Here is a 26,943-nt window from a genome sequence, read left to right as displayed (position 1 = left end):
ACACAAACAATTGTGTTCTTTTTCTCAGAAGTGTAATAGAATAAGTTGGTGTTTTGTATATTGAAATAAATTTTCATAATTTATTCAAAAAAACTTACCAACCCCAGTCACATTAATATGAGAAGTATGTAAGGAGTTGGAAATCATTTTGTCAAGACTTATTTTCCTGTATAATGCAATTTTAGATAATTAATGTGTTAGGTGAGTGGCCTTTGGCCTTTGTTTCTTTTCTTTCTCTTTTTTCCTTTGACTCTCCTCTTTCTATGACTTTATTCCATCGCTTCTCGGCCTTTTGGCTAAGATCAAGTGTAGTATCTATGACTTTATTCCAGAAGAGTTACCCTAGATTCCTAAGGTCTCATTAAATTCATTTTCTTCTGATTAATGGTTTAGATGTTAACTTCAAGAATAATATAAGCAGAAATGTTTTCACTAGAACTTCTAGGAAAATTTTCTAGATTATCGCAGTATTCTAAGAGCATTTTACAGCGAGAGTTCTTTAAACAGCTTTTGGTAAGTCTGTAACATGTCTTATACATTTATGAAAGTACCATAAACAATGACATTTATTGTTAAAATATAAAACATTTTTTTCACTAAGTGTTTTGACCATTGTATTTTTACTTCTATGAAGAAAATGAGAGCAAAGATCAGTAAAAACATCTTTTAGTTCAATGTATTGATTAGATTATCTTCTTATCACTGTGCTTTGGTGATACAGAAGAAATAAAGACATTAGGACATACTTCAAAAATGGGATTTTTCCCACTTTTCTTTTATATAAGTAGAGCTTATTTTCAGTCATGTATAAAACATTGGGTTTTGCTATCACTGTTATAATTTAATAGGAATTTATTAGTGTCTTAAGTGTAAAGCATGGTGGGAAATAAGAAAATGAATGAGAGACTGCCTTTATCATTATGAAGTTAACTCAGTATTAAGTAAAATATTGTCTTTTCATTAGTCTAGGGACATTGCATCCATTGATTCTATTACAAGATGCTGTTTTAATTTTACAGATGAGGAAATTACGGTTTTTTCTTGGTTCAGTAACTTGCACACGTTAGTAAAGCTAGAAGATGGAAGAACTGGGATGTGAATCCCTGTGCATCTTTCTGAAACTCCTCTCCATTGTATCATACTGCAAAGTGCCTTTAAAACATACTCAACTTGTTCTTACCATTGTTTCCATTCCTCTGCCTTGCTTCATTATTTGTTACTAATCATCATTCTTTTTCATGTTGCAGTTCTCTCATTTTGAAGTTTGTATCACTTTACTTTCCTGTTTTTCCTGGCTCTATTCCTTCTCCGTTTTTTTATTTATAAGTGTATCCTAAGTTTTATTTTCAGGCCTCTTCTCCTTACTCATCCCTTAGCACTGGCATCTTCTTAACTCCCCCTGCTGCTGGCCTTAACCCCAGTACCAGTGACTCCGAAATTGGCTGCACGGACTCTGCTCTCTTTCCTGAGCAGAGACCTGTGTTTCTAGCTGTTGGTGGAACACACCTACCAGAATATCTTTCCCACACTTGAAATAGAACTTCTTGAAATTGAACTTACTTATCTAAAAACTTGCCCTTTCCCCTCCTTTCATTTGTTCTGTTGATGGCATTTATCACTGGTGCTTACCTTAGTCACATTTGGCTATCTTCTCCCCCTATGCTCTCTGTATTCATTGTCACCTGTTCCTTCCTGCTCTGTAATTTCCAACATGCCTCTTCTTCTTTCTGTTTTCTCAGCGTATTATTTTAGTTCCAGGTTTCAAATGCCTGGCCTTTAGTATGCAATAATGGCACAAAAGATAAACCATTCTACATGTAACCACTAGCTTAATATACTCAAGTGGCTCAGAAACACTCAGTGGCTGCTCTGTACGTAAAGGACCCCTTAGCATGGCATTTAAGACCCTCCTTGATTGTCCTAACCTTTCTTTCTAGTGTCATCACCCTCATATTCTCTTCATATTCCTTTATACTTCAGCCAAGATGTATTGCCTGCTGTATATTCTCCAAATATATGCTTCTGCTTTCCTCTTTCATGTTTCTGAGGTTCCTTTTGCTGGCCTAGACTCACCTTCTCCTGTCTTAAAAAAAAAAAAAAAAAATCCTGCCTTTCTGGACACCTGGTGACTCAGTGGGTTAAGCATCTGCCTTTGGCTTGAGTCATGGTCCCAGGGTCCTGAGATCGAGTTCCATGTCAGACTCCCTGCTCAGCTGGAGGCTGCTTCTCCCTCTGCCTGCTACTCCCCTTGCTTGTTCTTTCTCTCTCTGACAAATAAATAAAATCTTAAAAAAAAAAAAAATCCTAGGGGCCCCTGGGTGGCTCAGTGGGTTAAAGCTTCTGCCTTCAGCTCAGGTCATGATCCCAGGGTCCTGGGATCGAGCCCCACATCTGGATCTCTGCTCAGCAGGGAGCCTGCTTCTCCCCCTCTCTCTGCCTGCCTCTCTGCCTACTTGTGATCTCTGTCTGTCAAATAAATAAAATCTAAACAAAACAAAACAAAACCTACCTTTCATTTAATCCCACTTTATTTATTTTTTAAAGATTTTATTTATTTATTTGACAGATAGAGATCACAAGTAGGCAGAGAGGCAGGCAGAGAGAGAGAGAGGAGGAGGCAGGTTCCCTGCTGAGCAGAGAGCCGATGTGGGGCTCGATCCCAGGACACTGGGACCATGACCTCAGCAGATGGCAGAGGCTTTAACCCACTGAGCCACCCAGGCGCCCCTAATCCCACTTTAAATGTTGCTTACCCATTTGTTGCATGAATGAATCAGCTTTACAGATAATTTTCTTTTTTCTTTTGAAGATTTATTTATTTGATGGGGTACCTGGGTTGCTCAGTCATTGGGCATCGGCTTGGGTCATGATCCTGGGGGCCTGGGATTGAGCCCAGCATCGGGCTTTATGCTTGGTGGGAAGTCTGCTTTTCCCTCTCCTACTCCCCCTGCTTGTGTTCTCTCTCTCGCTGTATCTCTGTCAAATAAATAAGTAAAATCTTAAAAAAAAAAAAAAAAGATTGATTTATTTGAGAGAGAGGGAGCATTTGCCTGCAAGGGGGAGGGGCGGTGGAGGGAAAGAAAGAGAGAGAGAGAGAGAATGAATCTCAAGCATACTTTGCACTGAGTATGGAGCCTGATGCAGGGCTTGATCCCACAGCCCTGAGGCATGATCCTGAGAAACACGACCTGAGCTGAAACGAAGAATTGGATGTCCAACCAGCTATGCCACCCAGGTGCCCCCAGATAATTTTCTAATTTTCTCATCCCTTCATTCATTTGTTCATGAAATAGTTTTTGAGTACCTGCTGTGTGCCATGTACTGGTAGTTGCTACAGCAAAAACTGTTACAGCTCCTTCCCAGGGTTTTCAAGCTATTATGTTTCCCTCTGTTTTCTCAATTTTCATTTAAACTTATTTTAAAAGTTATTTCCTCATAAGTCTTATATTTTATCTTCTGTTATAGTGATTTTAGGGTTTTTGTTTTTTGTTTTTTGTCCAAATAGCTCCTTATGGGTAAATCTTGAATCTCGTTTATCTTTCTGTTCACCATAGTGCAAAGCATTTTTATATCTAGGAAGTACTAATTAGTTACTTGTTGGAGATTAAAATTTTTTTAAAAGGAAAGAAAAGGGATACCATATATATAGGCATATCACATATATTGTCCTCTAGGAAATGTTCTAGATCTCCCTATTCCCAAGTGTAGACTTCACTTTAGGTCTTTTGATTTTACCTGACATCCAAAATCATAAGTCTTTAGGCAGCTTTATGCCTGCCTGATGTCTTATGAGTACATTTTTATTTTTATTTTTATTTTTTTTTTATGAGTACATTTTTAAATCCAAGTTGCTGTTAACTTGAATTTCACAGTACTTCTTTAACTCTTTTTTTATGCTACGTCCTGTGGATTATTAATTTGGACCTTTGGTAAATTAGTTCTGATTTTGAGATCTGTTTTCATAGATGAAAGTTAAAAAAAAAGTTCATTTTTTTTTAAACAGAACATAATAAAAAAGAACATAGAAACTTTGACAAAGGGAATTAGCATTCCTTTTTTTTTTTTTTTTTTTTTTTTTTTTTTAGTTTGTCCCTAGTTCAAGTAGTGGACATTTGTTAATTCTCTTCCTAACATCCATTTCCTCTTCCTTCATTTCTAGACCTTTGGATTGAGGTGAATTAATCTTACTCCTTCTTCAGGGTACCATACCTTGATTAGTTTAATCTAGTTTAAACCCTCCCCACCCCCACCATCCCACCTTCATTTCTGCCCAATTACATAATGCCAGTGAGTGCTCCTGGACAAGGAGTTTCCTTTCTTTCTTAAAAACTATTGAAAGAGATCTTTATTAGATAGTGTCATATAAAATAGTGAGGTGTAGAATGACTGCAGCTGTTTTTATTGCCAAGATTGGAAGTGGCCTAAAGATTCACCTACCATGGAATAGGACAGATCCAGTAGAATGGCAAAGAAGTGGAACTGCAGCCCTGATGGCCTTGTGAATCTCTGGGTCAGATTTCCTCTGGGTCAGATTTCCCCTGGATTTTTCAGTTAATGGGCAATGAAGTCTCTTCTTCTACTTAGAACTTTTTATGTTTTTGTTTAGAAACATTTATTATGTAGCTCCTGTATGCCAGGCACTGTTAGGCATTAGTAATATGAAGGCATGAATAGAATATATTTCTTGTCCTTATGGGGCTTACAGTTGGAATGGAGGAATAGACATGTAATGAGGTGAATGGGATAAAGTGTCATAGGTACAAACCATAGATAGCCCACAAATATGGGAAAGCTTTTTGATAGTTGTCACGGAAAAAACTGATGGAAGAAATTATTTCTGTCACTGCTTATGGTACTCTAAGTGTGCCAAAATCAGGAGAGCCTGCTCCATAAGTCTACAGTTATCTTCATGTTATCAGCAGTGGTTTAATTTCAGCAAAACATTATTTGTCACATTAAATTAGTGTTAGTTTGGGTCTGTATATAACTTTTGAATTTGTTGGGTTTATAATTTAGGAGCAGTAAAAATAAGAAATTTGTTCCTAATTTGATTTATACATGCTTAGATCTGTCAGTAACTGGGTAGGTCTATGAGGTTTTTTTTGTTTTTGTTTTTGTTTTGTTTTGTTTCTTTTAAAGGGTGGCCTTACACTATTCAGTTTTGAGAAATGCTAGTAGAGATAGGTGCTAGGGAACCATTGAAAATTTGACTCAGTGGATGAATGGAGGGCAAGATTATAAGTAGAGAAATCTCTAGGTTGTTTAGGTCCTAAACTAGTAGAACCTTCATTTTACTAGTTTAGGTTGATAATGAGAAGTTTAAATCAAGGCGCAGAAGTGGGGTTTGAGAAGGATGAATATAAGATATGCTCACAAAATAGCCTTTATGGTTGATCAGATTTGTGGGATGAGGGAGAATCTATAGATGTGTAGTCAGTGAGTAGATGGATGCTGCTGCTGTTCAGAAAAATAGAGATTATAAGGAGGAGAAACAAGTGTTTCTGGGGCTGAAGTGGAAATGCGTGGAGGGGGTGACATGATGACACCTATTTTGAATATCTTGAATTTTAGGTGCCCCTTAAACATTTAGGTTAATAAGTCCTACAGTTTAGGAGACAGGCAAGGAACAGGAATATAATTTAGGAGTCTTCAGCATTTAGAAAGTAATTGAAACCATGGAATTTTGAGATTGTCCAGGAAGAGTTTACCGAGTAAGAAGTGATGCCAAGAAATTCTAGATGGTCTTGGAAGAGGGGTACATATTCTCTTTGTCTCTGCTTTTCTGTGCCACAGTCCCCGGTGAGTCTGTTTGGGTAAGCAAAAAATATTGAAAAAAAAGAAAAAATATTTCTTGAGAGAGATTAATTTTAAGAGTAAAGGGTATTAAGTTCTACAGTGTATTTAATTTTGGTGTTTTTTTCCTAACTCAGATTACCCCCAGGAATAGATATATTAGACTACCCACCTTAACCTATCCTATCCTATCCTATCCTATCTCTACCTAAGCCTACAGAAATGGCAACTTTCTTAAAAAAATATTTTATGCTTGAGAGCCAGTTCAGGAAAAAAAAATAACTATGTTTATAATTGAGTAATTCCCTAGTGGATATATGAGATAACCTGATCAGAGTTAGAGGATACTTATAAAGCAAGAAGTTAAAGACTCTTCTTCACATAGACTATCATTGATAAACAGAAGGCAAACTGAGTCTGAATACCTCCATTTATAAAAGACGCTCTTGAAGAAGTAGCTAGGCCAGTGTATGAAGTAAGACTGTAGTGGTTAGGGAGTCCTTGGTATACAAATGTTGTCAGTAAACTCTGATAATGAGACTTTCCAGCCACAAAGGGTGCCTAGGGAATAAGCTGTTACATTTTCAAAGTAGAAAGAGTAGAAACCTGCATGTAAAAAATGGGGATCTCTAAGATAGGTCTAATTATCTCTAAGACAACAAATAGTCCTTATGATTTTTTTTGTGTTTAGGAATGAAAATACTGGTTATGTATCTTTTAAAACACTACTTTGGAACTATTATACTTAAAAAAAAAACCCCACCCACTTTTTATTCCTTTTCCTCATTGTGTAGGTATAAAAACAATTGTTAAGCATTTTATACTCTTTACAATTTATTTATTTATACTTCTTTATACATATCTCTGACACAGACATGGATAGACTATTAATTTATCTCAGGGAATCAGAATAGTGTCTAGCAAATTTGAAATCTTTTACTGACTGACATCTGGTATCTAGCAAGTGATAGGACTGATTTTGGAAACTGTTTAGGTCAGACTAGCTAGAATTCAGAGTCAGGACAAATAACAGTGGTATTTATGATGGTTCTGTTAGACCAATTTTTGTTGATGCTGAGCAGGAAGAAATACTGAACTTGAACATACATGGGGTACAAAGGGTCATAGTGAAGAGGGGAAGAGCTTGAAAATGATGGTAGAAGTAATCTCAGTGACAACAGAGCAGCTCTGTAAGAAATTTACGTAACAGAGTTTGAGATGGGATGTGTGGGTATAACAGAGTATATATAATGATTTCAGTGTTCTTGCATTTTTGTTTTTTTTGTTTTTCTTTACCCAAATTTTTATCGTAAGTTTGCTATGGTTTGTACATCTTCAAAGTATATTTAGAATCTGACCATTTTTTATTATCTCAATCACTGTTACCTTGGGCATCATCTTTTTTATACCATCATCTTTTGCATACATTATTGCAATCATCTTTTAGATTTTGTTGCATAGTACACTCACCTGAGGATTTGAAAATACCTAGCTCCCACTGGCATTCCTTGGAATGTGTTACAACCTGGGCATCAGGATTTTTTTAAGCCTTTGGTGTTTCTGATACACACTGTCTGCCCCAAATAATTAGAAAATCAGTTATCTTTCCCTGAAGAATTTTATTTTTACTATATTTTTGCTTGTAGCAATGTTCATTTAACTTGGGATGTTTTCATTTCTTAAAGTTGTAGAAGTAAGTCCTAGTATATCAGGCTTCTTAGTTGTGAGCAATGAAAACCAGCTCTGACTGATTTAGCAAAATGAAGTGTACTGATATATATTGAGTGGCTCACATAATTGATAGAAGGCTGGATGGAACCAGCTTTAGAAAAAGTGCAGAAACCAAGGGAAGCTAAATAGCTGGAACCTGCTGTTCTCTGCCAAACAAGTGACTGGATACCTGAGATGGCACTGGCCCCTTTGTGCTGCCACTGGATTCTGCTATTACTGCCCTGGGAAAGTAGATGTCACCTTCACTATTGCTGTCATCAGAAAGAATTTTCTCTTGTCTTTGGTTTTCTCTCCATGTTCAGAATCCCTGCTAAGTGTGTCTATTTGGATTAGAATAGGCTCCCAGGGCATGTGGGAAAGCAAGTTATCTGGCATTTTCCATTTTTAATAGTGTAGATAAGCTCTATCCTGTGTCAGAACTCATGAATTTGGGAAATCTGCAAACACAGTCAAGGGCTTCACATGCTTGGAAACCAACAGAATGACAAAGGTCATATACTATACATAGTATAGCCTACAGTGTAGTATTTATTTTATGCATTTATCCAGTGCCCCTCAAACTAAGAACCCCCAGGACACAGCTGTTTTTCCGTAATGATTTTTAAACCTTTAGAACCCGCTATCACTTGTCTCTTAGCAAGCAGTAAAAGATGACAAAATAAATGAGCAAGTAGCAAACAAATTAATAGGAAAACTTAGGCATATAACTTATGAATATATATTATTTTTGGAAGTGTGGAGACCAGTATAAGTATTAAATAGGCATGTTTCTTGATAGTGAAAATGTTCTGAGTTTCTGTGGTGGAAGTTATATATCAATGTTATATGTCAGCACTGTCCAATAGAAATATAATGTGGACCACAAATGTTTAATTTTAAATTGTGTAATATGTGTAATTTTAAATTGCATTCAAAATACAAAGAAACAGGCATTAAATTTTAATAGTATATAATTTAACCCAATATATTCAAAATACTGTTTCAACATTTAACTAGTGTACATATTTAAGGGATAGTTTACATTTCCTTTTCATACTAAGTCTTCAAAATTTGGTGTGTATTTTATACTTAAGAGTACAGCTCAATTCAGACTAACCTCATGCAGAGTGCTTAATGCGACATGTGGACAATGGCTACTGTCTTGGACAGCACAGTTCTGTGGCATTGTATAAAATGCTATATAACTTCCAAATGCTGCCAGCTAAATGTACTTAATGATACAGTGTTTTAGTTGCCTTATGAAAATCTAGTGGGTGTTTAAAAAAATGTAAACTAAAGGTAATAACAAAGTTCTTGATTATTCATTCTTCTCAAATCCAAAACAGGTCTACTTGATTTTGCAGTGTTTTGCAATTTTTTTTAGTGGTGGGGACAGAGGTATGAAATGGGGAAGGAGAAACCTAGTTTTTTTCATTAGACTTTGTTTTTGTATATTATTTTTATATTTTATGAACATTTCAATTCATGAGGGATTAAATGTGCCTTAGGCAGAGAAAGGCAACATGCTGTAATACCGAGTTTGCATGTGAGTAATCAGGTGAATCACATTTTATTACATTTAATATTTATGGCACTACTAGGCTTTAGTTTCTGAAGTTTTGAAAATAAAGATAATAGTGATCATATATGATTTCTTTCCCTAGATAATTCATGTTGATAGTAAGTTTTATGTTCTAATTATTTTTATTCTTGCAGGCTGCTGAATCAGGAATAATAAAAGTTAAAACAATAGCTGCACGAAACACCGAAATTTTGGCAGGTAATTTTTTGCTTAAAAATTCAACCATTAATGAAAATTTCACTAATAACAAAAGTAGAATCTTTAAAAAACCCAGAAAACAGCTATCAGTTTTCTGTGGCCTCTCCTTTACGCCCTAGCATGCTATTTATGATGATAACATGTAAAAGTCCCTAACTTACGAACTAATTGGGTTTGCCAAAGATGAATGTCATGAAATTCTCTGAAATCAGAAAAGTTAAAACTACTTGTCTTCCAGGCAAGGATTTGCATTCTCCTCCATGTCTTGTCCATCACCTAAGACACACCTTACCCATAAAAGACATTCAATTAATATTTGTTGTGCTGAATGGAATGAAAGATTCTCAGTCCACCTTCCAAGATCTATTTTATTTTTATATAATATAAACAGGTGATAATGTAGTATTATAAATTTAGTAGTACTATATGAGTTTTGAATCCTAGGACTAAGACAGTATGGTCATGAAGAAAGAATGGGAGCTGGGTGGAGAAAAGAAAAAAAAAGTTTTCTTACATTCTCTTGACTGAACTGGTATTCAAGGAGGAATTTCGGGAATTCCTCTTTGGCACTCTTTTTGATACTCCATCTACTTCTTTCTTTTCTTTGGCACCTTTTTGTTCTTGCCTCTGTAATGAGCATGGAAAAGGAAAGTAGCATTTTCTGAGAATCTGTTACATGTGAGACATTTGTGCCACTTTAATAAAAGAAAACTTTGCGGGGAAATACTTCTACTTTATAATAGAGCATGTTGACATGCAAGGAGATAAAGTTACTTGACTGAGGTCACATGATTAAGTGGTGGAACTAGATTTAAATTCAGGGCTGTTGAGAGCCCGTGTTCTTCCCGCTACAGTATGCTGCCGTGGTATTGTGAGGTTTCCACACTAGCTACTCCCTCCCAAGGGTTATATGTAACTGTTGCTTACTTTACTGATCCTTCAGTCTGCTTTTCCAGTTCCAATGGTGCTTTGCTCTCAGCTGGTTATAGGAGAAAAGCTGTCCTATTACGTGGATTGACACAAAATTCAAATAGTGGAGAATCTCTCCAACTCTCATAAATCTCTTTACGTTTTTAAAAGTGATACCAAAAAAATCCCTAATTGGTGGAATCTCAAAGAGTATTACAAAATGAAGTGAAGACTTTTGGGGGCAAGTTTTAAGGGTGGAAGGTGGATTTCACTTGGGCTTGCCGGGCTTTGCTGGACATTTGCCCTTAGGGTGAGCTTTCCTGTGTTGCATCTGTTTCTCACAGCTTCTTCTCTGATTTTGAACAATCTGTCGAAACACCAAATAGTTTTGTAACATTATTCACAGCGCTGAATAATGCTCTGTGCACTTTGAGAAGGGTTATAGTGAAAGTGGTGGGTAAAGGCAAAGGTAGGTATGGTTGGATTGGAGGGTGGGATAGTGGGTTTTGGGAGATGCATGTTGGGTGGATTAGCTACTGTGAGGAAATCAATGTTTTAAGATAAATTATGATCTGGATGTTTTTAAATTAGCTAATCATTTTAGAATATCATTACAAATAGTAACTTTTGCTACTATAATTGCTGATATCATGTCCTTAGTTATTCACCAAGAGTAGACGTTTTCATTGGGTCTGTAGCTGATGAAGGTTTTTTAAAGAGACTCATTTCTTCAGAGGATCACTGTCTGGTGCTGAGTTCTATACCAAAGTAAATAAAATGTCTAATTGGTGAATTTTAAGAACAAGTAAGAAAATTTTGTCTCTGTCAGTGTGAGTTTAATGTATAGGTGGGCTGTTTGTTTTAATTCAATTAGCTTTATTCAAATGATGCTAAACAAATCTTTATGCAAATACAATTAATAGTTTATGTTTTAAGATCCATAGTGTCTAGAGCCATGTGATTGAGGAGCTATATAGCACTTAAACTATTTCCTTGCATTTTTTACCAATTATCTATAGCATTGATACTTTAGTATTTGTACCTTTTTAGACCACTATCATGTTGAAAATGAAAGGCTCTCAAGAACAAGGGAAAAGAGTTTTGTCAATATATAGTTTCTAAACTACTTAATTAGAATACAGTTTATACTAAGAAAAATTTGTAGTTAACTTTTTAAAAATTTTAATTTCTTGAGAGGTGTTTACTTCTCTATAGTTCTAGAGACTGTAGGTTACTTCTTTTGTGCTATCATGGATGTTAAAGATACCAAACAATGGAGGAGTTGCAAATGAAATGGGATATTGAATTCTCAGATATCTCTACATATTCAGAAAATAAAAAGGGTTGCTATAACAATCAGCACCCTTAATTAGGATTAACTAGTCTGACCAGTGATATTCAGCATAGATTTCTAGCCAGCTTTAGTTTTCTTAGATTTATTTTCCAAAGGAAGGTTATTTACATTGCAGAATAAATCTTTGCTTTGCATCTCCCCTTCTTTTAAGCATCCTCCTTTAATGTTTATTTTTCTTTGTTTTCACTGCTGTCATGAATGCTGACATAAGTGGGAATGCTATGCCAGGTAATGTCAGCATCGATTCAGATATACAGATCATTATCTCAGAATTTTCTTTTTCTTTAAAGATAAAAACTCTGCAAATGAGACATAGCAACATCAAGTTTTTCATTTACAAGGCCAAATGCCTTAATCTTACACTTGACTATCATAAATTACAAAATGTTTTTATTAAGCCAGTTTATAATGTACTTGAGGTTGACTGAGAAGGCTTGTGTTACACAAAAATTACATAAACAGAGAATCTGCTTTTGAATAGTTGAAACAAGGAAACCAATGAAGTTGTGATATCTTAAAATTGTGTATTTAACCCATACTCAAAACCATAATGGTTACATCTATCTTTGGCTGCTTTCAGCTACTGCCAGTTTACGTATAGAATTTTCACATAGATGATCACTTTGTGTGATTTGTGTTCTTTTCTCACAGTTTCCCTCACCTTTTTCATATCTACATGGTCTTATTACTAAAAGGTCTTTAAATAGCAATGAGTAAATATGCTTTGGAATTATTTTCTGATGTTAAAAGGTAATTTATCAGCTGATTTTATTTAGTATTTTCTATCTTATCAGTATATATGCTTGTGATAATTTATAAACATCTGTAGAATATATATCATAAATACATTGTTAATAAGGAAATCATTATGTAAGAATCACTAGGAGAGATGCATACTCTTCCTTATATTGTTAGTAGTTAGCACATTACGTAGGAAATAATAAGCCCTCATTAAATGTAGGCTAATAGTGAGTGAGTCACTCCAGAATGTGATTAAGTCTCTTAGTGCTGCCTCTACTGTGTTTTACTACTTTCCAGTCTTTACTGTAATTTTACATGTTATGATAACTCTGGTAGATGAATTTTGTCATACTTAGTTCATATCAGCCAGATAACAGAATAATGAAGGAGATAGCCCCTAAATGAGAATTTTAATACTGTGGTCAATGCCAAGATGGAAAAATAGACAGGCTTATTATTATAGGAACATAGAGAAGGGGAGCCTGCTTCCCCCTCTCTCTCTGCCTACTTGTGATCTCTCTCTCAAATAAATAAGTAAAATCTTAAAAAAATCTTTTTAAAAAATCTTTTAAAAAAGGAAGAAGTTAGCCAGGCAAATAAGGTATAGAAGTGGAAAGTAAAGCAGATTACTTGAATATATGGGAGAGAGAACAGGTTGGTCTATTTGGATACACTATTTAAGCATTGCCATTGTGTAACTTCGTGAGCTGCTTGATGGAAGAGTTTGAATCAGGACAGTGGCACATTCACTTTAATGGTTTTTTTTTTTTCTTTTTTAAAAAGATTATTTATTTATTTATTTATTTGACAGAGAGAGACACACACACAGCGAGAGAGAGGGAACACAAGGGGAGTGGGAGAGGGAGAAGCAGGCTTCCCGCTGAGCAGGGAGCCCCATGTGGGGCTTGATCCCAGGACCCTGGGACCATGACCCATGCCAAAGGCAGACGCCTAACAACTGAACCACCAAGGTGCCCCTCATTTTAATGTTTTTATGTAAACTATTCGCACAGCAGTGTGGAAGGTGTATTTCAGTGTACCGTCATAAAGTTGAGGTCTGTTGGTGGGCTAGTTCTATAATCTCGGCTAACTGACCTAGGGGGCTGTAATTAATTTCATGCTTACAAGTTAATCTAGTGGGCCAGATATTACATAGTTTCTCTACAGCGTAATATGTTCTTATTTATTCTTTTCCTTGGATACTTAAAAACTTTTTAACCTTTTTTTTTTTTAAAGATTTTATTTATTCATTTGACAGAGATCACAAGTAGGCAGAGAGGCAGGCAGAGAGAGAGAGGAGGAAGCAGGCTCCCTGCTGAGCAGAGAGCCCGATGCGGGGCTTGATCCCAGGACCTTGGAATCATGACCTGAGCCGAAGGCAGAGGCTTTAACCCACTGAGCCACCCAGGCGCCCCAAAACTTTTTAACCTTTTTATTTGTATTTTTACACTGTTAAGTACTTTCCTTTGATGCTGTCTTTTCTAATTTTTTAAAATTCCTTCATAATATTGGAAAAAGTGCTTGTAGCTTATTTTTTTTTTATTTTTTATAAACATATATTTTTATCCCCAGGGGTACAGGTCTGTGAATCGCCAGGTTTACACACTTCACAGCACTCACCATAGCACATACCCTCCCCAATGTCCATAATCCCACCCCCCCAGCCCCTCCCCCCATCAACCCTCAGTTTGTTTTGTGAGATTAACAGTCACTTATGGTTTGTCTGCTTGTAGCTTATTTAACCATTCCTTTATGTTAGACATATTTCAGTATTTGGAATTTTTTTAAAGATAAATTTCTAGAAATGAGATTATTAAATCAAAGTATATGAACATGGTCTTGGAATTTGTCACCGTAGTGCTTTTTGAAAAGCTAAAACTTTATGCCTTTACCATCAATATGTGAGTGTATTTTTATAACATCTTTGCCTGATTATTATTTTAAAAACTCTTTTTTGGAAATTGAACAGGCAAATGATTCTTATTTTAATTGACGTTTGTCTTTAATGTTGAACATTTTCCTCTGAATATATTATTTCCTTTTTTTCATTTTACATTTATTTCTTTGAGTTTTTGTGTTTTCTTATCAAATTATTTGAGCTGTTTACATAGCGAAAGTATTGACTTCCCATCATGTTTATATTTCCTGCAAGTCATTTATCTTTTAAATTTTTGTCTAGATGTTTTTCATGTTTACATAATCTAACTTTTCTCATTTGTTTTGCATTTAGGAAGCCCTTCCCCCGCATAGTAGACAGTCATTTTTATTTTCTTTTAGTTTTTTTTAATTTATTATTTTTTTTAATTAATATGTGGAGTGACCTGAGGACCTAGATTTTTTTTTCTTTTGCAGAATTACTAACTGATTAAACCAGCATCATTTGTTGAATATCCTTCCTTTTCATACAATGTGCTTTTAATATGAAACTGCCCATATTTTATTTGTCCTTCTATTCTTGAGTGACTTTATTAAAGTATTTTCAGATTTTAGAATCATTAAATTATTTTTTTTATGTTGTTAGAAATATCAGTCTTTTCCATAATTAAATTTTAAGGCATTTTGAGGATAGCAGTCATGTCTGCATCACATTTTATTTCTTTCACAAGAATTACAGTTTGTTATTTAAGGACCATTTAAAATTTATAATGGAACTTTTAACCCCCATTAATGTGATTCATAGTGGGGTATCCTAGTTTAATTCTTTCTTTCCAGGATAAAAACTACAATTATGCAGTGAAACTGCACAGAGCAAGGAAACCCCTAGGATATGGGGACCTGCTGGACCTCTTTCAGGTGTGTGAAAGTGTATCATTTGCTCTCACAGTTATAAAATTTGGAAATAAAATATATTTATCAAACATAGTGTTATTCTATTAAAGGAGTCATGTTTATTAAAGAACTTAGGTAAAAAAATGAACTTTTTTTCTGACCCCCTAAAAGCCTGACTTTATATTTTAAAGGATATTGAAATAGAGAGTTTTGATTAAAAAGAGTTGACCTTTTTCTCGTTCTTTCCTGGAATGATTTTTAAAAATGGTTAGAGCAGGTTGTCTTTATTGCTATACAGCTTTTTCCTCAATGTGATTTCTAAAGTCTAAGCCCATTGGAAGGTGTTATATAAAGCTGTGTTTAAATAGCATGTCATTAAAATTATTGTATATAAACAGAGAGCGCCTCTCAGAAGAGCAATATTAATTTCTGTTTAAGTCTACTGTCACTTTTAAAAGAAGAAAAAACTAACTTTTTTTTGTTGTTGTTATAATCTATCTTAAAGTATTGTGATCTGGATATGGTAGATGTTTTCGTTTTCACATATGCTTCAAAAGACAACAGATCAATAGTTTTTTGTTACTGATTATTTATCCTGGATAACATAGGAACTTCCTTTTTGATTATTTTATTCTTATATAAACTGGGAGAAAAAAGAAAATGAGAAGGAGGCAAGAAGTAGATATTTAATTCCTTTGAGTTATGTTAAAATAAAATTTATAAAAATTATCATTATTATTTGTTAATTTTTTTTATTTTAGTGCAGGGCTTGAACTCATTCCCCTAAGATCAAGAGTTGAACTCATTCCCCTAAGATCAAATGTACCCTAAGACATTTAACCAACTAAGCCATCTAGATGCCCCTAAAAATTATTATTATTTTTAAAGATTGTATTTATTTATTTGACAGAGAGAGATCACAAGTAGACAGAGAGGCAGACAAAGAGAGAGAGAGAGAGGGAAGCAGGCTCCCCGCTGAGCAGAGAGCCTGACGCGGGACTCGATCCCAGGACCCTGAGATCATGACCTGAGCCGAAGGCAGCGGCTTAACCCACTGAGCCACCCAGGTGCCCCCTAAAAATTATTTTTAATACTATTTTAATTTATCCTAACTTCAGACACATGGGTAGCTGTGACTGACCTGTATATAGCATTTCACTGAAATAAACCTTATTTTATTCATTCTAAGATGCATAGATTTTTCACATTTTAGTATTCCTCAAATTGATAACACATCTTAAAATTGATGGTATCTTAGAATCATTGTGGGCCAGGTAGTCTGGAGGTGTCTTTTTCAGTGCATATGTGAACTTGTTTATAGTTATTCATATTATTATTACATCGTTTGAGTTATGTGCATTGTCGATATCCTGTAAGTTTGACTCCTATTTAAAATGTCACCTAGTTGTTGTACAGAAATTTTCTGTTGACATCTTATGGTAAGGTCAGAAAAGCGCCAGCATCATTATGTGTGGTGACATTGGCTTAGATGATCTCAGAGACAATAGTGAAGTACTCTTTCAAGGAATGAAGCATCCCAAACAATCTGATTATAAAATGGGCAGAAAATCTATATAGATATTTTTCCAAAGAAGACATACAGATGGCTAACATGTGTATGAAAAGATGTTCAATATCATTAATCATCAGGGAAATGCACATCAAAACCACAATAAGATAATCACCTTACACCTGTCAGAATGGCTGTTATCAAAGAGGCAAGAGAGAACAATGGCCTTGATGGACGAAATTGTGAGGAACAAATCTAAGTGATTAGAAGGCATTGTATCATAGTTAATTGGCACTGATTTGTCTTTGTGATCCTCCAGTGTGTCTTGAAGTCATTGTCCTCAGCGACTCAAAAAAGTACTTTTTTCTCCCTTCTATAAAGACCGTTTCTTTCCTGAATTTATCTGAAGACTTTAGGCAGTGCAGTTCATTGGTCCTCTTTCATACTTTAAACAGTTTTAACTTCGACTTGCATTAAGTGCTGTTTACCTTAAAGAGTGGCAGTATAATGTTGTGGGAAGAATAGCAAACCAGGAGTTAGAAGACCTATTTTAAAAATCTGGCTTTACCACTTACTTACTGTGCACTTGAGCCAAATGATGCTCTGTAAACTCTCTGTGATTATTGTGACACTCATATGAGAAACATGTTAACGCCATAAAAATGATAAATGATAAACTTTTGTTTACCTGAATGGCATTTAATGACTAGGCATGTTCAACAGAGTTAGGAATAGCCTCATACTTCAGAGATTCTGGCAGGATTGAATATGGTAGCATATTTACTGCCTCACTATTTTTTTTAGCGTTATTTTCCTTTGTTAATCATTCATCTAAATGTTTTGAGACATTGTTATGGAAAATTTGTGACTCTGGGTTTGAATCAAAACTTTTATGCTTAAGAAAGCAAGGAAATAAGGCAAGGATCCCTTTTGGAAACACTGTTCTTTGACGATCATATTTGCCTTCTCTAAGCTGTGTTAAATCAGTAATTTATGCTGGCATACTGAGGGACTTTGTGGAGTATGCCATAGGAGATTGTGGGCTTTATTTAGCATACTATAAAGGGAGCTTTGGGAGAAGAAAGATGAGGATTTAAATGATGAAATTAATGTTAAGACTGGTTTTATATTTTTAATGGTGACTGTGGATGACTTTCCGACAATTTCTTTTGGAAAAAAAAAATGTTAAAATTCAGATTTGTCTGTCTTAATTACAAGTCTTAACCTCAAAAGAATAATTGATGGATGTAGTACCTTTGAAAACCATATACCAAACACATAAGTTTAATTTTCTCTTTCCTTGGAATTCCAAGGAAATGGAATTCCATGTTATCTGTTTAAATTCTCTGAGGATGACAGACCTGTCTTACTCATCTTTGTATAGCTATTAAGTAAGTGTATACTGATTTAATTTCATTTTGTAAATTTAAGGTATTACTCAGCTTGTGCATTTTCTAACTTTTTACATTTTTGTTGGCTACTCTAAAGCTTCTGAAAGAATTGGCTTGGTGGAAAGAGTTAAATTAAGATATGGAATTACAGCATGGGCATCCATTTAACTTAAAGAATGCTATAGTAAAAAGAGGAGTAATGTTATTGTTTTTTAATGAGTTTATTTCTTGACGAAATTAGGGCTATGTAAATTCAAGGCATGTAATGAAATTCTAGGGAGCTTCTGAACATTCAGAAGGGTGATGGGGATGATGTATATACTGTTTTTAATTATTTTTTCTACTCTATTAATTCTTTTTCATATTTCCCCTCATGCACTGTTGAAGAAATAGAGTACTTCTCCAAGGCAGGATAGAACTTCTGAGAAGTTGTCCTTAAAGATTTTATAGCAGGAGATGGAGGAAAACCAAAAGACAATGCTAGGAGAAAAGCATGGGAAAGCTATTAGCTAAGGGGGTAGTTTAGATATGGAGTCGATAGTGTCTGTCTGAAGTATTTTAACTCTTATTCTTTGATTTCTATTTTAGTATTTACATAAAGTGGTTTTTATTAAGGTTGTTAATACTAGTTGTAAATATATAAATGTATTCCTTCTTGTGAATTAGATTTAATAATTTATTTTATATGTATTCTGAATAAAGCCTTGAAAGAAAACAGCTCAGAGGTTGTTCAGCCGTTTCTAATGGGTTGTGGAACCAAGGAGCCAAAGATTACTCAGCTATGTTTGGCCGCCATTCAGAGACTCATGTCACATGAAGTTGTGTCTGAGGTAATGCGAAGATTTTATCTCAATTGTGCACCTAAGAATCAAATCAGGAATTTTTAATTAGGGGAGAATGAAGCATACCCAATAATTCAATGTAAAACAATATATGTGCTTGAAGGACAGGGCTTAATTTTGAAAGATCACCATATTTTCTCACTATTAAGCGCTCGTAAATAATGAATAAAAATGAAGTGCATTTTGTCATGTCATGATTAGGAATTCACCATTCAGTGATATAGATCAGTGTCATTGAAGAGAATATAATGTTTTTAAAAAAGGAAAAATGATTTTCCTAGATTATCTGAAGTGAGTTTGTTGTTCATTAATTTAAGTGAATTGTTTGTATCTAACTTTATTATGTTAAAACAAGGAAAAACATTTCATCACTACAAATCTGCATCCTGCTTTCAAATGTAGTAATGTTACCTTAACTTTGTACTCCATAAGTTACTTTAATAGAAGTGATACATTCTTTTACCTGTAATGTAACATTCAAAACACTATCAGATTTAATTGACTTTATAAATGTGTTGTTAATTTGAGTTGCATTTTGTTCTTTGTATACGTATTGTAAATGGAATAATATGTGAAATAGTAGCATTCTCAGTTAATTTGTGTATGTCTATATTTATAAGTGCCCAAATGAAATATACCCATATTGTAGAAATGAGCTTTGATTTTGACTAGGTATCTCAGAACTGTATGCAACTATTTGCATATATTCAAATGGTATATTTTAAAACTATTTTTTTAGAAGAAAATTAATTAGCTGTGAATCTCAAATTAGTTAAGAGATGTGTTTTGATCTATAGAGCTAGAAACATGGGTTTTATTGTTATGATCAAGAAACACCAGAAGAGGTAATATTTGTACATCTTTTTTTATTTAGGGACTTAAACACCTTATATTTTATTTGCTGAAAATAATTCAACTAATTATTTTACAGACTGCAGCTGGAAATATAATTAATATGCTTTGGCAGCTAATGGAAAACAGTCTTGAAGAACTTAAGCTACTTCAAACAGTTCTTGTTCTTTTAACAACCAATACAGTAGTTCATGATGAGTCACTCTCTAAGGTAGGAAACCTGTTGTCAAAGTTTCTAAGTGCTTTGAGACAGTATTTGAATAAGCTCACTGAAAGAGGAAAGCTTGGTACTGTTTGTACCAAAAGCAACTTCCCTGTAGCTATCATGATAATGCACATTACACATTAAAAACCACTGTGGCCTTGTTTTCCCCAGATTAGAATTGAAATCAGGTTAGGTAATGGAGCAGAGCCTGTTGGGAATAAGAGAAAATTGGCAGAAAAATAGGAATAGAGAGAGAAAATGTTTGGAGGTATCTGTGTTCTCATTGCATTGGGTATGCCTGTGATAGCTCTTCTTCCCACCTTTAAAAATTTTACATCTATGTGATATGTAAGCCAGAGTGTTTAAATCCCTTTCTTAAGTAGTTGGAAAAGTATCCTTTTGGCATTTATACTAGATAAAGCTGCATGTATGGTAGGGGTTTCTCATTTCTTCCCCATTCCTACCCTCTTTGGAACATGTTAACAGCTGTTCTATTATTTCACTCTTTAAAAAGTTTTTTTTAAATTATGAATTATTTCTAAAGAACAGAAAGTACAGAGAATAATATAAAGAACAATCTTTAGTTAATCATTTATTAAGAAATTTGTTGGACTTTGAATAATAGTTCCATTATAATTTGCATACCTTTAAAGATGGTTGGATAATAAAGTAGAAAAGTGTACTGTCACATTAAGCTGTATATCCTCTTTCTAGAGAATATATCTGTCTTTTTTAGTTATTCATTTGATGTTCTTTGGTCATAATGAGATTTTACTCATTTGCAAATAGCTTATTTTAAGCTACCTGCTATTTTATAAAACATTTTATGTATTTTTGTGTATTCTTTTGTTGTATGTCATCCCTTTTGGTTTCTAGCTATCAAATTATTGTTCTGATACAATATATTTAAGAGTTTATAAAATGCTGTCATTTAACCTACCAAAGCAATAAGAACTATTATAGTTTAAAATTAAATGCAGCGCTTGCTTTAGTATGTTGGTTAATTTGGAAATGGAATATTTTGGAATGAAAAGTGAAGTATAAAGAAATAATACAAAATTGAGTAATATGAAAGCTTCTATATGATATAAACCTTTCCTTTATGTTGAAATTTAAACAGTAATATTGGTATAAAAAGCCTGTTTCCTTTAAAATTTTAATGTAATTAATATGATAAATATAGTATTTAGATTACCATTATGTTTTTCTCCAAACATGGCTTCTTTAAAACTAAAACTTTTGGAAAATCACGTAGGAGAAAATTTTTGTGACCTTTAGGTAGAGATGCTTTAGGTAGATTAAAAAAAAAAAATCTGTGAACCATAGAAAAAGCCACAGAATGGGGGAAGATATTCAGAAATATCTCACAAAGGACTTTTATCTAGAGTGTATAAAAAACGTTTGCAACTCGGGGCGCCTGGGTGGCTCAGTGGGTTGAGGCATCTGCCTTTGGCTCAGGTCATGATCCCAGGGTCCTGGGATCGAGCCCCGCATCGGGCTGTCTACTCAGCAGGGAGCCTGCTTCCTCCTCTCTCTGCCTGCTTCTCTGCCTACTTGTGATCTCTCTCTGTCAAATAAATAAATAAAATCTTAAAAAAAAAAACAACTTTTACAACTCATTCATAAGATAATCACCCAAGACAAAAACAGACAATTTTTTTTAAGGATTTATATATTGATTTGAAAGAGAAAGAGAGAGTGCTGAGTGGGGAGAGGGGCAGAGGGAAAGAATCTCAAGCAGACTCCTCATTGAGTGTGAAGCTGGAGGCAGGGCTCAATCTCATGACCCTGAGATCATGACCTAAGTGGAAATCAGGAGTCAGATGCAGAACCAACTGAGCCACCCCAGCACCCCTGCACTAATTTTTTAATAGACCCTTGACAAAATAAGATGGGTATTGAATACATGGAAAGTGGCTCAGTTGGGACGCCTGGGTGGCTCAGTTGGTTAAGCAGCTGCCTTCGGCTCAGGTCATGATCCCAGCGTCCTGGGATCGAGTCCCACATCAGGCTCCTTGCTTGGCAGGTAGCCTGCTTCTCCCTCTGCCTCTGCCTGCCATTCTGTCTGCCTGTGCTTGCTCTCTCTCTCTCTCTGACAAATAAATAAAAATCTTAAAAAAAAAAAAAAAAAAAGGAAAGTGGCTCAGCATCATAAGTTATCAGGGAAAAGTAAATTAAAACTACAGAGAGGTATCATTACACATCCATTAGAGTAGCTGAAATTGAAAAAGACCAATCATATCAAGCATTGTTGATGATGTGGGAAAGTGCTGAATTCACACATATTGCTGGTAGGAGTTTAAAATCACTTTGGAGAACTAGCATTTTCTTTAAAAGTTTGACCTATACTTACTATATGATCCAGCCTTTTCACTTCTAATTACTTATCCAAGGTAAAGGAAAACATATGTCTTTAGAAAGATTTGTATATGATATTCACAACAGCTTTATTCACAATGGCTAAAAACTGGAAGCAACTCAGATATCCATTAGCAGATGAATGGATAAGCAAAATGTTTGGTATGCCTATACTGTGAAATACTGTTCAGGAATCAAAAAGTACAAACTGCTGATTCAAAGAACAACATGGATAAATTTTACGAATATTACAAGTAAAAGAAACCAGACACAGAAACAGTGCATACTGAATGATGAAATGCTGTTTGTGGAAAATGCCAGTTTATCTGTAGTGAAAGAGGCAAGATGGTGGTTGCCTAGAGCCAAAGATGGAGGAAAAGGAGCGCAGAAGAACACAGGGAAACTGTCTTGTAACCCAATTGTGGCAGTAGTTTCATGGGTGACTATAACTATGAGAACTCACCAAATTAAATACCTTAAAGAGATACAGCTTATTGTATAAAATTGTACCTTAATCAACCTGAAGTTGATTTTTAAAAAGAATGACTCCGGGCGCCTGGGTGGCTCAGTGGGTTAAGCCTCTGCCTTCGGCTCAGGTCATGATCTCAGGGTCCTGGGATCGAGTCCTGCATCGGGCTCTCTGCTCAGCAGGGAGCCTGCTTCCCTCTCTCTCTCTCTCTCTCTCTCTGCCTGCCTCTCTGTCTACTTGTGATCTCTCTCTGTCAAATAAATAAATAAAATCTTTAAAAAAAATAAAAAGAATGACTCCTTTAAAAAATTATAATTTTATTCATTTATATGCTTAGCATATTTATATAATATTTCTCCAGATGACTTAGTGATATAAAAAACTTTGAATACTTGTTATTTGCAAAACAAGTCATTCTGGGGAAATAAAGCACAGCACTTTTTTTTTTTAAAGATTTTATTTATTTGAGAGACAGAGACAGTAAGAGCAGGAGCAGAGAGGAGAGGGAGAAGCAGGCTCTCCGATGAGCGGGGAGCCTGATGTAGGGCTTGGTCCCAGGACCCTGGGATTGTGACCTGAGCCAAAGGCAGATGCTTAACCAACTGAGCTACGCAGGTGCCCCCATCACAGCACATTTTTATATGCATGTTAAAAGAACCAAGTTGTGAAAGGCATGTTTCACATTATCTTACATAATCTTATGTGGCTGTAAATTTAGTTTGAATTATTTCAAAATCCAAGGATTTTAGTGGTTTTATTGTATATATAAGAGGGTGGAAATTTTAGTATCTGTGATTGAAACAGCCGAACAAATTACTTAGTTTTGGGTTACATCAAATAAATATTCTGTTCTTCAGTCCTATTTCACTAAATGAAAATTGTTCTTTTAGGCAATTGTTCTTTGTTTTCGACTACACTTTACAAAAGATAACATTACCAATAATACAGCTGCTGCTACAGTGCGACAAGTTGTTACTGTTGTTTTTGAGAGGATGGTTGCTGAAGATGAACAACACAGAGGTAGAGTGATAAAACTGGTTTCCTTTTCACAGTGTGTGGTTCTTCGACCCATGATTTCTCTTTTGATTTTCAGTCTTTGCCCTGTGAACTTAGGTTGCCTAAAAACTAGAATACTTTAAAAAATGTATTTATTTTACAAATATTGTTATATTTACATTGGTATTTCAAAAAACTAAATCCTCAACAGTATTATCACCCCAAGAATAAACTCTTTATTTTCCATGTTTATTTTTAATTACACGTAATTTCACATTTTATATCAAATACCGCATTATATGTATTTTTAGCTAGACATTATATTATATGAATTTTTCATGTTATTTTATTTAAATTTTATTTTATTTATTTTTTTAAATAAAGATTTTATTTATTTATTTGAGAGAGAGAGAGGGAGAGAAAGAGCAAGGGATCATCAGTAGAGTAAGGGAGAGAGAGAAGCAGGCTCCCTGCTGAGCAGGGAGCCCAATGCGGCACTCAATTCCAGGACTCTGGGATCATGACCCGAGCCAAAGGCAGATGCTTAACCAACTGAGCTATGTGGGTGCCCTATAATTTAAATTTTAATGGATGCGCTATGTTTTGTGGCTATTCTGAGTTTAATGAACTAGTTTCCTATTGGATACTTATATTGTGTTTAGTATTTGAGTACTCTTTTGAGTGTCCTCCTACATATTTTTTCCCATTTGAATTACTTCCTTAAGGTAAATTTCCAAGAGTGGGTTTCCCTCACATGAATTTTAGTCTGTGCCTATTAGCATGTATTAATGAAGGATTTTATGTAATGTACGATTATCTTTTCATATTTTCATTAGATACTTTTATTGTAATTTTAAACATCTTCCTTTGTGATTTTTTTAAAAATTTCCTAAAAACTTAGGAACATGTCAGAGAGCTGAAGATACTGTTCCTGTTGTAGTTTTTATAGTTTGATAACTTTTAACTATAGAAATTATGTTTTATTCATTTGTTATTGGATGAATAGTAAATTATTCCCCATGATTAGTTGGAAAGATCATAAGGTGCTACCATCATGAGCAACCTATCTGCTTATGTACTCAAGAAACAAAAGATTAAACTATCTTTCCCTTTTACACAGGGAAAATCCCTGAGAAATCCCCCCCAGCCCCAACTCTTAATGTTATGCTGTCTCTCATTTCATTTGAGGTTCTTTTGGTATTACTGATAAAAAATGGCAGTACTGGTAAGTAATGGTAATGAGGCCTATTCTAATAATTTCTTTACTTTTGCTGAGGTTAACCAGTGGTCAGATTTTAAGTTTCAGGCATTCTTAATCTTTTGGTTTATTAGAATTTTTCCACTTAGTTTGGTGTGTTGGTTTTTCTCCTTTTTTTCTCAGAGTAAATGCAGGTTGAGTTCTAGAGTTTGAAATATTAAGGAATTAAAGTTATAGGGCAAAACTGCAGTTCTCCAGTTTGGATGTGTTATGTATTCGTAACTTCAGTGTGATTCCTGGATTGGTAGTTTTAGTTGTGTGTCTCCAAAAACCAGTATCTCATTTAATACTTTCTAATAAGTAAGAAATACTTAAAACCTCTTTTTTTTTTTCAAATAGTCATTAAGTCAACATTTATTCAAAACAGGCTGTCATAACTTATAGAAATGGTATCTTATTAGTATTCAAAGAAATGTTGAGTTAGGAAACAGCTTTCTAATTGATGCTTGGCTAGTCAGTACCTATAGCTGATGTAGTAATTGTGGCAGATCATTTTATTTCTTTGGTGTTGGTTGTGATCTCTCCTCTTTCATTCATGATTTTATTTATTTGGGTCCTTTGTCTTTTCTTTTTGATAAGTCTGGCCAGGGATTTATCAATCTTATTAATTCTTTCAAAGAACCAGCTCCTAGTTTCGTTGATTTGTTCTATATATATATATATATATATATATATATATATATATATTTTTTTTTTTTGTTTGTTTGTTTGTTTCTATTTCATTGATTTCTGCTCTGATCTTTATGATTTCTCTTCTCCTGCTGGGTTTAGGCTTTCTTTGGTGTTCTTTCTCCAGCTTCTTTAGGTATAGGGTTAGGTTGTGTATCTGAGACCTTTCTTGTTTCTTGAGAAAGGCTTATATCGCTTTATATTTTCCTATCAGGACTGCCTTTGCTGTGTCCCACAGATTTTGAACCATTGTGTTTTCATTATCATTTGTTCCCATGAAATTTTTCAATTCTTCTTTAATTTCCTGGTTGACTCATTCATTCTTTAGAAGGGTGCTGTTTAGTCTCCATGTATTGGGGTTCTTTCCAAATTTCCTTTTGTGATTGAGTTCTAGCTTCAGAGCATTGTGGTCTGAAAATATGCAGGGAATGATCCCAATCTTTTGATACTGGTTGAGATCTGATTTATGACCCAGGATGTGATCTGTTCTGGAGAATGTTCCATGTGCACTAGAGAAGAATGTGTATTCTGTTGCTTTGGGATGGAATGTTCTGAATATATCTGTGATGTCCATCTGGTCCAGTGTGTCATTTAAGGCCTTTAGTTCCTTGTTGATCTTGGATGATCTGTCCATTTCAGTGAGGGGAGTGTTAAAGTCCCCTACTATTATTGTATTATTGTCACTTTGATTTTGTTATTAATTGGTTTATATAGTTGGCTGCTCCCATGTTAGGGGCATAGATATTTAAAATTGTGAGATCTTCTTGTTGGACAGATCCTTTGAGTATGATATAGTGTCCTTCCTCATCTCTTATTATAGTCTTTGGCTAATTGATCTGATATAAGGATTGTCACCCCAGCCTTCTTCTGATTTCCATTAGCATGGTAAATTGTTTTCCACCACCTCACTTTAAATCTGGAGGTGTCTTCAGGTCTAAAATGAGTTTCTTGTAGGCAGCATATTGATGGGTTTTGTTTTTTTATCCATTCTGATACCCTGTGTCTTGATTGGGGCATTAACCCATTTACATTCAGGGTAACTATTGAGAGATATAAATTTAGTGCCATTGTATTGCCTGTAAGGTGACTGTTACTGTATATTGTCTCTGTTCTTTTCTGATCTACTACTTTTAGGCTCTTTGCTTAGAGTTCCCCTTTCAATATTTCCTGTAGAGCTGGTTTGGTGTTTGCAAATTCTTTCAGTGTTTGTTTGTCCTGGAAGCTTTTTATCTCTTCTTCTATTTTCAGTGATAGCCTAGCTGGATTCTTGGCTACATGTTTTTCTCATTCAGTGCTCTGAATATATCATGCCAGTTCTTTCTTGCCTGCCAGGTCTC

General features: G+C 34.7%; 1 protein-coding gene and 1 non-coding gene across 4 annotated transcripts in view; both read left to right on the top strand.

The window, feature by feature from the left end:
- The window catches only part of MON2 (MON2 homolog, regulator of endosome-to-Golgi trafficking), a 108,643-nt gene that overhangs the window by 5,932 nt on the left and 75,768 nt on the right, over positions 1-26,943 (top strand). For 2 of the 3 annotated variants that reach the window (XM_047740416.1, XM_047740415.1), the window contains exons 2-5: positions 9,220-9,283; positions 18,660-18,787; positions 19,731-19,862; positions 23,574-23,703. In XM_047740416.1, the coding sequence (XP_047596372.1) occupies positions 9,220-9,283; positions 18,660-18,787; positions 19,731-19,862; positions 23,574-23,703 (454 nt within the window). Of the gene's footprint in view, positions 1-9,219; positions 9,284-14,999; positions 15,081-18,659; positions 18,788-19,730; positions 19,863-23,573; positions 23,704-26,943 lie in introns of those variants that run through there. The other variant, XM_047740417.1, reaches the window with a different exon arrangement.
- LOC125108159 (U2 spliceosomal RNA) lies at positions 277-463 on the top strand. Its single transcript, XR_007129830.1, has one exon. It is a non-coding gene; the product is annotated as a U2 spliceosomal RNA (small nuclear RNA).

Source organism: Lutra lutra, chromosome 8, assembly GCF_902655055.1.
Source record: "Lutra lutra chromosome 8, mLutLut1.2, whole genome shotgun sequence".
Classification (NCBI taxonomy): Eukaryota; Metazoa; Chordata; class Mammalia; order Carnivora; family Mustelidae; genus Lutra; species Lutra lutra.
Note: the sequence above shows the minus strand (reverse complement) of the source record. Positions and strands in the feature narration are given on the sequence as shown.